This window comes from Myxocyprinus asiaticus, unplaced genomic scaffold (genome assembly GCF_019703515.2).
Source record: "Myxocyprinus asiaticus isolate MX2 ecotype Aquarium Trade unplaced genomic scaffold, UBuf_Myxa_2 HiC_scaffold_130, whole genome shotgun sequence".
Taxonomy (NCBI): Eukaryota; Metazoa; Chordata; class Actinopteri; order Cypriniformes; family Catostomidae; genus Myxocyprinus; species Myxocyprinus asiaticus.
In genome coordinates this window covers 1-12639 of record NW_026249578.1, presented here as the reverse complement: position 1 = coordinate 12639, position 12639 = coordinate 1, and the positions used below count along the sequence as shown (strand labels likewise).

Below are 12639 nucleotides of genomic sequence, written 5' to 3'. Positions count from 1 at the left end.
ACTTTCAAATATTGGAAATGTCCTCATGAGAACTGCACTATGCTACTAGTAAAATCTCATTTTTGGTTGTTTTTCCTTGCCATTTATGCGAGACATTATCTTTGATTAATTTTCACAAAAATAATCTGTTTGTGAAAGGCTCAAAACATGCCGATTAATAAAGATCATTTTAGATGGAAAAACATTATATTTTAAAGGTGCTCCGGAAGCACATTATCCTGTCACAAACCTGGTTTAGCTGAACAATCGGATTAATTTCAGACACATGAAGTTGAATTCATTTCAAATCAAATCAAATCAAATTACTTTATTGTCACACAGCCATATACACAAGTGCAATGGTGTGTGAAATTCTTGGGTGCAGTTCCGATCAACATAGCAGTCGTGACAGTGATGAGACATATACCAATTTACAATAACGTAAACATTTCGCTTCATTCTAGTTTTCTACAGTGTATTTTACGAAAGATGTCAGTATCCATCTATATTGCTGCTCACTGTATTTCTCCTCTATGCTCTACTGTCATTAAAATAAGCGTGTCTGAAACTCTGCGCGCAGCTCACAAAAGGGCAAAACCTTTCAAGTCCTAAGATCAATGTGCCATTTTTCTACATCTCAAATGTTCGTAAAATAAATGAAGACCAGCTGAATAAAAATTGTCAGATCAATCCCACCACAAACAAATAAAAACTTTGAATTGTATTTAATTCAAAAATCTGTGATCCTGTGCATGAGACATTTTGTACACAAGACTGACAGCAGGTTAACTTCATCCTTCTCACGCATCTGGTGTCTCCTAAAAATGGCAGTAAAATATCAATGAAATTAAATTTCACATGATTGAGACAGTTGCACTTATGAATGATTACACTTACACTTACATCTTTATGCATGTATCTCTGCATGAGCTGAACTGTTAGATCCATCATCAGAGCCTAGAACAGAAAATAAATAAGAGACTGTTTAGATGATCACTGCTGGCATCATATATTCATACATGCAGAAATAATATATTCAAGTCATCAGATGAATAGGAACAATCTGGAAAGTGTTTGACACATTATAAAAAGTATCAGTTTGGTTCATGAATATTAAGTAGGTGACGTAATATCCACTGTCATGTAAATATATTGTCTTATTGAGTCCAATTAGCTCTTTGTGTCATATGATTGAATCTGTTAAATGTTGTCCTGTAGTTTCCTGAAGGAACCTCATTTTGTTTTTGTTCTTTATTGATCTGTGAAAAATGTGTGAAAATAATAAAACTGACTTTGATTTGTTCACTCAGTGGTTCTTGGTGAAAAGCAGCGGGCACTGTCATATAGTGACCGGTTATTAGAGGCTGCTGCTGAGGCTTAAAGTCATTGTATTATGCAGCCGACAACGATTTTATACAAAATATATAACACAATATAATGTATATTTTGCTAAAAAAGTGTGTGTGTGTGTGTGTGAGTGGGTGGGGGTCCTAATGTAGTCAGGTTGATTTAGTGATATTAAATGTTTTAGACTGGAATCAAACCAGTAAATTTAGATGTTACCACATGAAGCACAATTTTTTGTTTAATATTTTCAGTGTAGATATATGAACATATTAATATACTGTAAATCACATCAGTGCCCGTCTTTATGCATTTACATCTAATAGAGGTTATAATGAGAAACTTACCGTTGACAGGTTTGAAGCCTGAAAACAAAGAGAGAGGAGCTCAGTAATTTTACACATCAACAACAAATTAACTGTATCAAAACTAAGACCGCAATCAGAGCAACACACAAATATGTGAAAAACATTGAAGTCAGTGAAATACAATCATAAGTGTCTGTCCTCACCTTTCTTCTTCTGATAGATCTTATAACCAATGCCAGCCATGACAATCAACAGAACGACAGCAGCAACAACGCCAACAATGATGCCAATGGGAAGAGAATTTCCTGTTTGTTCAGAAGAATACATCAGATTATTCAAAGAACTTGACATTGTTAGTAACTTTACAGATGGACAATTTCAACAGACACAAACACAAGTCTGTGATTGTGATATTTGTGTACTGTGTGTTCTGATAGTGTATTTTATATGTGCAAACACAATTATAATATATCTAAACATATACAGTTTGTATGAGCAAAGCAAATAATGTTTTTAATAAACAATTCATAGTTTTATAGTCCACACATTTAATAACCCTTACCATTGTTTGTCCTGATCTCATTCTCTTCCTTGATGATGCCCTTGTGTTCCACCACACAGCTGAACTTGTTCTTCTTCCACTCATCAGGTGTAACTCTGAGTGTGCTCGTCTTCTGGAAGGTTCCGTCCTCATTGGGAAGAAGTTCACCAACCTCCACATCCTCATGATGCTCCTGTCCGTTATTCATCCAGGTGATTGTTACTCCGCTGGGGTAAAATCCTGTAGCATGACACGTGACTGAAGAAGAGTGATCCTTCTGCAACAGAGACACCTGAGGAGAGACTGGAGAGAGACAGAGAGAGAGAGAGAGAGAGAGAGAGAGAGAGAGAGAGAGAGAGAGATGAAGAATAATACAGAGGACAGAAAAGAGACATACTGTATGTAGACTGAAATACAGAGAAAAAGAAAGTGAAGACTCTGTATTCTAATAAAAATATTCTAATAAAACAAAAAAGCCAAAATAATTTATCTTAAAATCTGAAGTAATGGTCACACTGCAGCACAGAATTGAGTGTTAATAATTTAAACACTTTTATTTGTTAAAACACTGCTGCTCAATACGTCACACTTCAATTTCATGCTCTTTAAGAGTCACCGATAATTTCTTTTCTTGGCTTTTCTTTTCTTAAATTGACAATTCAAATGACAGATACACTATATTGCCAAAAGTATTCGCTCACCCATCCAAATAATTGAATTTAGGTGTTCCAATCACTTCCATGGCCACAGGTGTATAAAATGAAGCACCTAGGCATGCAGACTGCTTCAACAAACATTTGTGAAAGAATGGGCCGCTCTCAGGAGCTCAGTGAATTCCAGCGTGGTACTGTGATAGGATGCCACCTGTGCAACAAGTCCAGTCGTGAAATTTCCTCGCTACTAAATATTCCACAGTCAACTGTCAGTGGTATTATAACAAAGTGGAAGCGATTGGGAATGACAGCAACTCAGCCACGAAGTGGTAGGCCACGTAAAATGACAGAGCGGGGTCAGCGGATGCTGAGGCGCATAGTGCGCAGAGGTCGCCAACTTTCTGCAGAGTTAATCGCTACAGACCTCCAAAGTTCATGTGGCCTTCAGATTAGCTCAAGAACAGTGCGTAGAGAGCTTCATGGAATGGGTTTCCATGGCCGAGCAGCTGCATCCAAGCCATACATCACCAAGTGCAATGCAAAGCGTCGGATGCAGTGGTGTAAAGCACGCCACCACTGGACTCTAGAGCAGTGGAGACGTGTTCTCTGGAGTGACGAATCACGCTTCTCCATCTGGCAATCTGATGGATGAGTCTGGGTTTGGCGGTTGCCAGGAGAACGGTACTTGTCTGACTGCATTGTGCCAACTGTGAAGTTTGGTGGAGGGGGGATTATGGTGTGGGGTTGTTTCTCAGAAGCTGGTCTTGGCCCCTTAGTTCCATTGAAAGGAACTCTGAATGCTTCAGCATACCAAGAGATTTTGGACAATTCCATGCTCCCAACTTTGTGGGAACAGTTTGGGGATGGCCCCTTCCTGTTCCAACATGACTGCGCACCAGTGCACAAAGCAAGGTCCGTAAAGACATGGATAAGCGAGTTTGGTGTGGAAGAACTTGACTGGCCTGCACAGAGTCCTGACCTCAACCCGATAGAGCACCTTTGGGATGAATTAGAGCGAAGACTGCGAGCCAGGCCTTCTCGTCCAACATCAGTGACTGACCTCACAAATGCGCTTCTGGAAGAATGGTCAAAAATTCCCATAAACACACTCCAAAACCTTGTGGAAAGCCTTCCCAGAAGAGTTGAAGCTGTTATAGCTGCAAAGGGTGGGCCAACGTCATATTAAACCCTATGGATTAAGAATGGGATGTCATTTAAGTTCATATGCGTCTAAAGGCAGGTGAGCAAATACTTTTGGCAATATAGTGTATCTTAATTTTATAGAAACAATCAGGAGGTTTAATTCTATTCAATTTTCTGATTCGGTCTCATTAATCTGTAGTAAGTTCAAGGAGGAGGAATTATTACATACATAAAAACACATCAACTATACTGTACATTTCTCCATAAACACACAAAACCACATCATTTCATAAATTCTACAAAAAACAAAACAAAAACAAAAACAAAACAAAAACAAAACAAAAATCAGACTGAACTGTTCTGGATTAAAGAGTGATTTATTCTAGATACCAAACTAAAATATTCTACAGTGACGTGTAGCTTATAAAATGTTTAGTTTCAAAGGAAATATGTACATGCTCAATGCTGGATAAGAAATTATGCACCTGTTTTCTCCAGGCTGCTCTTTCCATACTGCACGTATTTCTTCAGCCACTCAATGCACTCAGTGTTGAAGTACTGTTTCCAATACTCAAGATTAGCTCTGTCATTGTTCCACTTCTGTGTGGTGATGAGTCCTTGCTGCACTGGTGAAATCCATCTCAGATCCTTCAAATTCAGATTCAGAAAGTCTTCTCCATCATAACCATGCTGATTAAACCCATTTGTTGCTCCAGTCTCATCATCCCATTCACAGCCGTACATTCGCTGGGCTGTGTGTACACCTGTGGAGAGAGTCACACAGAGAGTGTAATGTACTGTGTCTGTATCAGTAATCAATTCATTATATTTGCTAAACATGATTTTGAACAAATGTTCATTTGAATCTTAATCTCTCTCATTAAACTTACTCTCATCTGTGTTAGCACAGGTCACAGATCTAGTATATCAAGCACATGATAAACCAGAAAATGAAACATACAGAATCTGATGTGTATGAACTTGTACACAGTCTATACGTCCAGTATTACACTGATTTATGAATGTATAAAGCTCAAGCTATTGCTTAAGAAAAAGAAAGAATGCAACTGACTTACTAATTTTACACATTTAGTTGAACTATGAGTTTGTTATTTATTACTTACTACTACAGTAATACACACATTTGAGTGTTTCACCTCCTTTCAGTTATCCACATACTTTACAATATAATATGTTAGAAGGCAATATCATGTCATGTTAAATGAAACTCATTATTTTATACTATTATACTATTTATACTATTTATTTATTATTAAGGTCTTAATAATAAATAAATATTAATAAACCTTTGGAGATTCTCTCTGTTTATGGCTGTCTATTATCTTATGTATGAGGACGATTATAAACTGTGGAGGAGGAGAATGGAGAAGTATCTGTTATAAAAGGTTTATAAGCGCTTGCCCGAGAGTTTGAATATGTAATATGTTCTGATTGACAATCTATATCACGAGGACGCGCCACCCGGAGTCACGTGATCATCAACGGTTAAATTACTTGCTGGAAGTGACCATCGCATGTACCCTTCAATAACGGCCTTGTGGAAGGGCCCTTCATGGAGGGCTCGAGTTGCTCACTTTCGTCTGGAACACCGCTTCCCGCAGTGCCCTTCAAGGGGGCAAAAACGCCATTTGGAAATCGCCCACTTTTATCTGACCTTCCAAATGATTTTGATAAAATCGCGGTAAACATCTGAGCGCTCTCTGCGCAGTACTCAGCGGTGAGTTTAACAACACTCGACATGTGCAACAGCATTAATGCTCGTCAAGAGATTCGTGGTCCAGTTCCGGACTGGAGCGTGTTTAAGCGTGTCTGAGCATAGTTCAGTTACACTCTTCTCCAAAACATGAACCAGCAACTGTTGGGTGAGCACATTTTATTGCGTCTAATTCACTCAAATGTATTTATGCAAATTGTTTAACTGCTGGATTCAGTCGAAACTACAGACTTAAGAAGTGATGTCAGCTCATATGCACAATCTTTTTTAACAAAAAGTAAATCGATGACGAAAACCGAAACTTCAAAGTAAAATTTGCTTTTTTATTCTCCATTCTTTTCTGTAGTGCTTGTAAAAAGATTATGTGTAGCTGATCCGGTGTTATGGATCCACTGGGGATGTGCGCGTGCACGTGAATAACTGTACTTGCCTTTTCAGCAGATTCCTTCAGTGTGAATTGTCAAGCGCCCTGTCCCAACACCCACACTTGCGGTCTTGGCCACTTGAGTGCGCGTGCACGCGACAGGAAGTAAGTGTTCAAGACTGTCCCGTGTCTAAAACATGCCAAAGCTCAGTGCACTTAATCCGCACTAAATCCTCACTAGTGCGAATACCGCTTCAGAGCGTCTTTCAGGCTAAATGTATCCCAGAATGCATCACGACCAGGAGCCATACCCCCCCCCCCCGAGCGATCGGTGTATTTTCGACATGATGACGTCAAGGGAAACTTTTCAGCACAAGTTATTTATTATAATCAGAGAGTGAAATGTAAGTGAAGGATATTTTTATTTTAGTATAAATGAAAGTAATCAACATTATATAACGTGTTTGGGATGACTTAATATCAGCGTCATAATTACAAAATATTATTTATGGGTATATTTATATTTGTTATCCTTCTCGCCCAGTAATCACATTATTTTGTTTGTTCTTGCCTAAAACTGCTGAACATTTTGCTCATTTATCAGCCAGTGTGGCATACAATATACGGTCTAGTAAATGTTGTTTTAAAATTAAATATTTATCAACCACTACCACAGATTCTTTCTCATCTTTATATATTTAAAATATACGTTTGAATGCTTTTTATTTGTTGTATGAAACCACATACTGATAAGTTAAGTAAAGCAGTCTTTGGTCATCTTATATAAATGTCAAGCCAAATCATAACAAGATCTTTGCACTCTTTGACGTAAGCGAGGTTTGTCATTCATGAAATTATTTTGTAGGTCATTGTTTCAATGCAGGTATTTTGGAATTGAATATGTTAACTGTGTAGCAGCAGCTTTGAGGAAACTGTCAGAACTCATTGTGAATTGTTTACAATTTTCTTGGTTTGTATGTTTTTTTTTTTTTTTTTATCACCACCTGGGGCTTGTCTAATAACCCAAGTTTAACTTGATCATTTGACTATTTTACCTTTTTGGAAATCCCTGAATTTTTTTCACAGGAAGCTTGTATAAGCCGGACTTGTTGACACAGGATTTTCAATCTGTTTTACATGTACACTGACTGAAAACATGCTAGTTGTAGCAGCAAAACAAAATGTAGGGTTGGATAAATTATATTAAAAAAACTAGGACAATCATAATATTATAAGAAAAGTTTTATGACAAAAAAAATTCTAGGTTTTTAAATTGAATTTACTAATTTAACGATAATAGTTTTTAACCTTTTTCAATGTGCGCCTTTCAGAACTGCGTGTCGACAGTATTTTTATACGTGATCATTTTTGTTTTCAGATAAATGGCGAATTTAAGCGCATTACCACCATGCCCCTACAGTCCAGATTTCTGTCGCAGATAGATGTGCTGTCTGACAAATTTCTAAAGCTATTTCAAAAGCGAGGAGGACAGATAGGAAGAAGACTGCAGACCATCATGAACCCATGGCTCAAGTAAGACAGAATTTTGTTTTTGGTGTACACATTTGATTAGAGAAAAATGTAATCTAAAAAAAAAAAAAAAAAAACTTGCTCTGCTTGTCACCCTTGGCCAGGATGATGATGTTGATATTTGATGAGAATGTATTATCAAGGGGTTCTGCGTGTACCTCAATGAGGACCCGGACAATTTAGTGAGAGAGTATGTGGTGAGTACAATTATAAAGGTTCAGTACATTCAAACTTTGTTTCTCATTCTCATTATTTACAAGTTTACGTTTCTCATGATATCTACATTAATAAATTATTTAAATTACATTTGGTGTAATATTCTCAGAGCAGTGCCCAGTGTTCTGTTGAATCTGATTTTGTGAATGTGCATTTTCCAGGCTGCAGACGAAGCTTTCATCCAAAGATCCATTGAGGAGATCACAGTGGGAATCTACGTACTCAAACACACAGATAATAATAATAATTTAATAATAATTGTATTTATTTATCACACATTTGCACATATACAGTGAAATTCTTCTTTTCACATATCCCAGCTAAGCTGGGGTCAGAGTGCAGGGTCAGCCATGATACAGCGCCCCTGGAGCAGATAGGGTCAAGGGCCTTGCTCAAGGGCCCAACAGTGGCATCTTGGTGGTGCTGGGGCTTGAACCCCTGACCTTCTGATCAGTAACCCAGAGCCTTAACCAACATAGTTAAGCCACCACTGCCCATAAAAAAAAGATGCCCGTGACAGACCAGAGGACATTGGATTATTCTTGAGGGCCAGATGGTTTTACAAGATTTGGGTAACTTTGCATTAGCTGCTGCGATTTTATTTGGACTAATGTATGTTTCGAAGCTCAACTACCCACCTGAATTGAAGGATACCTTTGAGGTCATGGAGCTGGAAGGCAGCACACTTTCAAAGAAAGCAAAAATTCTCAGAAACAGACTCTATGTATGAGCTGTTTCCATGTTATGGCAGGTGGGCACAAGGTAGTTTCCCGTGTTTGCCTCTTTGAACAAGGACCATTATTTATTTTTCATTACACACACACACATACACACAAAGCTTACTTATACAGCACATATGGAGTGAAACATTTAACAGAGGGTAGGTTGGCCACTGTTTATTTTATTTATTTTTGTGGTGATGTGTATAGCATGTGTACTGTGTTTGTTTTTCCCTTGTCAAATTTGCAGTGCATTTATTTTATTTTTTTTTTCATTAATGTTACTGACCAAATTCAAGTTGGCACTTTTATGGTTTACGGGTAATTTTACGTTATTAATTATTTACTTTATACTGTCAAAAGTTCTTATTGTGCAATACTGTAACGTTATGAGCAAGCAAGTATGAACTCTTAAAACTTTGAGCCTGTAAATACTGTTATGGAGCATTCATTGTTACATTTTTTTGAGGTGAATAAATATTTTTTTGTTTTTGGTCTGTTCATTATGCTCTCATATGGGGTTTGAGTCCTGCTATAGGAGGTGTGGCTTATTTAAGTCGAACCAGCATTAGTCTTGTTAGCAATATTAATCGCCACACCTCGTACTGCTTTGCGATATTTTACTAATTACACTTCCTGTTGCCATAGTGCCTTATTTTCCTAATGGCTCTTACAATGACAAAAATGCAAGTTTATTTTTTGAAGTAAAGGTGATATTTTAAGGGCTTACAGTGTTGTATTCGAGGCCCAGCAGCATGTTTTTGAGACACTGTGTCGTGGTAATATATTAGATGCATTTCAAATAGGCGAGCTATGTGTGTCACATGCTTCTCTATTGTACGGATTGGAAGTCCAGTGTTACCGTTGAGTACTGTTGAAAAAATTCAGTTATTTGGTTCAAGAAATGTTTTTGCTTCTTGCCTTACTGCCTTTAAAAATGAACATTATTAATGTTGTAGATAGGACTACATCAAGTAGAGGGATGTACAAAATGCATTTATTTATTGACAAAAGTCAGCTTATAGTATGCCAAAGCTTTGTAAGTATAGTGTTAGATTATTTATTTTATCAGGTTAGTTTATCAGAACACCACTGCATATACTGCATATATTTTATATATTGGTTTAGTATATATTAAATATACTAAACATTTAAGACAATTTTTAAATTAAAATAACTATGTTGGTTAACACATGGTAATTCAATACACTCAACATAAAAAGCTTTCACTTAAACATAATTAATGTTAAATTAACAGGAGGTAATTATAAATACTTGACATAAATGAAAAGCATAAAAACAACATAAAAATCATGTTCATTTAACAAACATATATTAGACAACTTGAACATAGATAAGTGCAACCGATGTACAGATTTGTTTTATGTTAATCCAACAGATTTTTTTTCAGTCTATCATTATTAAACCGAGTTGTTTAATCAATGTCTGTTCTAATTAGACACAGTTTAAGAGTGATTTTAACCATTTCACAGGGTAACATCTGATTGCACATGTTAACGTGGGACATTGGTTTGAATGAGAACTGGCGATTACACTTGTCAGACTAAAGTATCATATGGGCAGTGGTTAAGGCTCTGGGTTACTGATCAGAAGGTCAGGGGTTCAAGCCCCAGCACTGCCAAGATGCCACTGTTGGGCCCTTGAGCAAGGCCCTTGACCCTATCTGCTCCAGGGGTGCTGTATCATGGCTGACCCTGCACTCTGACCCCAGCTTACCTGGGATATGTGAAAAAAAGAATTTCACTGTATATATGCAAATGTATAATGTGTGATATATAAATTAAATTATAAATATGCAATGTGGTCACATGCATTTTTGACACATCCATATGATTTTTTGTGATCCAGTTACAAAATGTTTTGGACCCTGTTTCTACCTGTATTTAGCGCTGACCACTTGTGATCGGACCACCAAAAACACATCTTAATACCAGGTGGAAACAGAGTCATTGTGTTTTAGTTTACACTACACTTAGTTGCACAGAATGTACTCACACTCGGTTTACTGTGAGCTTTACAGATGTTTATCTGATAATCGTACATTACCATGAAAACATGATCTATAGGCATTGCAATTAAGTTTAAACTTCTGTATCAGGAATCTTTGACGATTGGCCCTCATTGTTCATTGGTCTGTTCTCACAATAAACTTACTAATATGATGGCAACATGAGGAATCTTATGTGTTATTGTGTTACTTCTGAAATGTAATCTTTCAAAGATTAAAAATTACACAACATAAATTGTAATCTATAACATAATCTTTTAGATTCCTGTTGATCTATTTGTTATTTGTTAGGGGTTACATGTGTGGTGAATGAGAGAGTAAGCCAGGAATGTGTGGCTACAACATGATCTGAGAATGACATGATTAGCACTGCCTATAACAGTAGTAACCCTCTCAGTGGGCGAATGATTATTATTCTGTCCAGTAGACATTTACGAAGGTAAGGTAAAGGTTAAATCAAAGAAAGAAGGGATAGTCAATTCATTTTAGAAAAGACTGAATGAATGTGCAACTGTCAGACAGTTCAACCATCTGTGAATGAAGTTCCACGTAACTTAGGGTGACACAGAGAAGTGATCATAGTATCTATATAGTGACTCGGGCATACAGGTCTTAATGCTACATTATTTTATGATGTGTAAACACAACACAGGTCAATGCTATTATTGTGCAGTAATGGAACCAGTAGAACATGTAATTTTACAATGTAGAAGCTTTTCAGAGTAAAGGAAGTTACTATGTAACAGTTTGTGTCATATTAAAGGATTATTTAACATGGAAGGGGCTTGACTGAGAAACACAACTGTTTTTCAAAGTAATTATGTTATGTCTGTAAGCAGTTGTGTAGTCGGGGCCTTTCACATGTATACGCCGTATGATTGCTTTTTTCCCTCGGCTGTTTGGGTATAACAACTTCTAAAGATCAATATTTGAGTATTCACTTGGTATACCCACTTGTGTTGCTGCATCAGAAGCCCATAATCTACTGTCGTGTTAGTTTCCCTTTAACTGTATTCAATGCTGTTTTGTGACACTGGCGATTCTTTGATGTAATTGATGCATTATCACTGAATTCTACCATTTCCCACCACTGACAACCATCAGTGAGTGGACAGAGAGAGAGAGAGAGAGAGAGAGAGACATAGATAGATATCAGTGGAGAGAGAGAGAGAGAGACAGATAGATATCTATGGAGAGAGAGAGAGACATCGATATCTATGGAGAGAGAGACACCCTCATGCTGAACAGTATCAGGTACAACTAATTAGCAAAATATATGTTGCCAAACGTCCCGTAAAATAATTAATCGTCTCCTAATTGTGGGGAAAAAATTTGTGTTCTGTATGAAATCCATAAGCGATTCACACAAACTGCTGAGAAAGTTTCACAAATCAAGAGAAATGAACACACTTATCACGTGAGTTGTGTGAGATATCTGTTGCTTTACATTTTACGCTACACTTGAAAGAAGCGGCTTGGGGAGATTAATAACAATCAGCACGTCTTCTGTCGTGTTTTCTGTCAGAATCAGGAGAATTTGGTGAAACAGCATTCGAGCGCATGTTAATTGTTTTCCACCATTGAGATTGTAAAACACCAGTAAACGCACCTATTCATGACATGACGATACATTTTATTGTAAACTATTTTCATGTTTATCCTTTTCTCTCGTCTTCCTGGTCGTTTTATTAAAGCGTTTTTCATTTTAAGTTTAGTAGGGGACGTTCACACTGAACACGTTTTTTCCATCCGTCCGCACTGTTTTTCAATGTGAAGGAGCGCCTGTATAAAATGGATCATTTCACAATTCGGTGACATTTATTCCCCAGTACAAGTGTGTGTGGTATTTATATTGTTTAATTTCAACTGATTACATTTTTAATAGGCTTGTTATAAAGAATAAAGACTATTTATAATGTTACACACTTCTGTGGGCTTAAAAGCTCAATTTTAATTTAAATCCTTTTCAGCTTTTGCACTGTCATTTCCTCTTGTCCCCAAAACTGCACGTCATAAAGCTTTGACAAAAATAAATGTTAAATCAATGGATTTGTTTTTTCCCCATACAGTTAAGAGTT

The 12639-nt window shown here is 37.0% G+C and overlaps 1 protein-coding gene and 1 long non-coding RNA gene across 3 annotated transcripts; one reads left to right on the top strand and one right to left on the bottom strand.

The window, feature by feature from the left end:
* Window positions 1–287: 287 nt before the first annotated feature.
* Window positions 288–4823, bottom strand: LOC127439381 (major histocompatibility complex class I-related gene protein-like). Of its 2 annotated transcripts, none has more exons than XM_051695623.1 (6): window positions 4454–4823; window positions 2194–2475; window positions 1835–1936; window positions 1671–1688; window positions 877–936; window positions 288–797 (listed from the first exon to the last, which is right to left on the bottom strand). In XM_051695623.1, exons 1-5 carry the CDS (start codon window positions 4806–4808, stop codon window positions 887–889), a joined length of 807 nt encoding a protein of 268 aa, XP_051551583.1. In that variant the 5' UTR covers window positions 4809–4823; the 3' UTR covers window positions 288–797; window positions 877–886. The 2 variants fall into 2 exon arrangements, with proteins under 2 accessions (XP_051551583.1, XP_051551582.1); XM_051695622.1 differs by having other exon boundaries at window positions 883–936.
* A 2066-nt stretch (window positions 4824–6889) lies between these two features.
* LOC127439382 (uncharacterized) lies at window positions 6890–12618 on the top strand. The gene is made up of 3 exons (XR_007896937.1): window positions 6890–7600; window positions 7702–7794; window positions 7975–12618. It is a non-coding gene; the product is annotated as an uncharacterized LOC127439382 (long non-coding RNA).
* The last annotated feature ends 21 nt before the right edge of the window (window positions 12619–12639 follow it).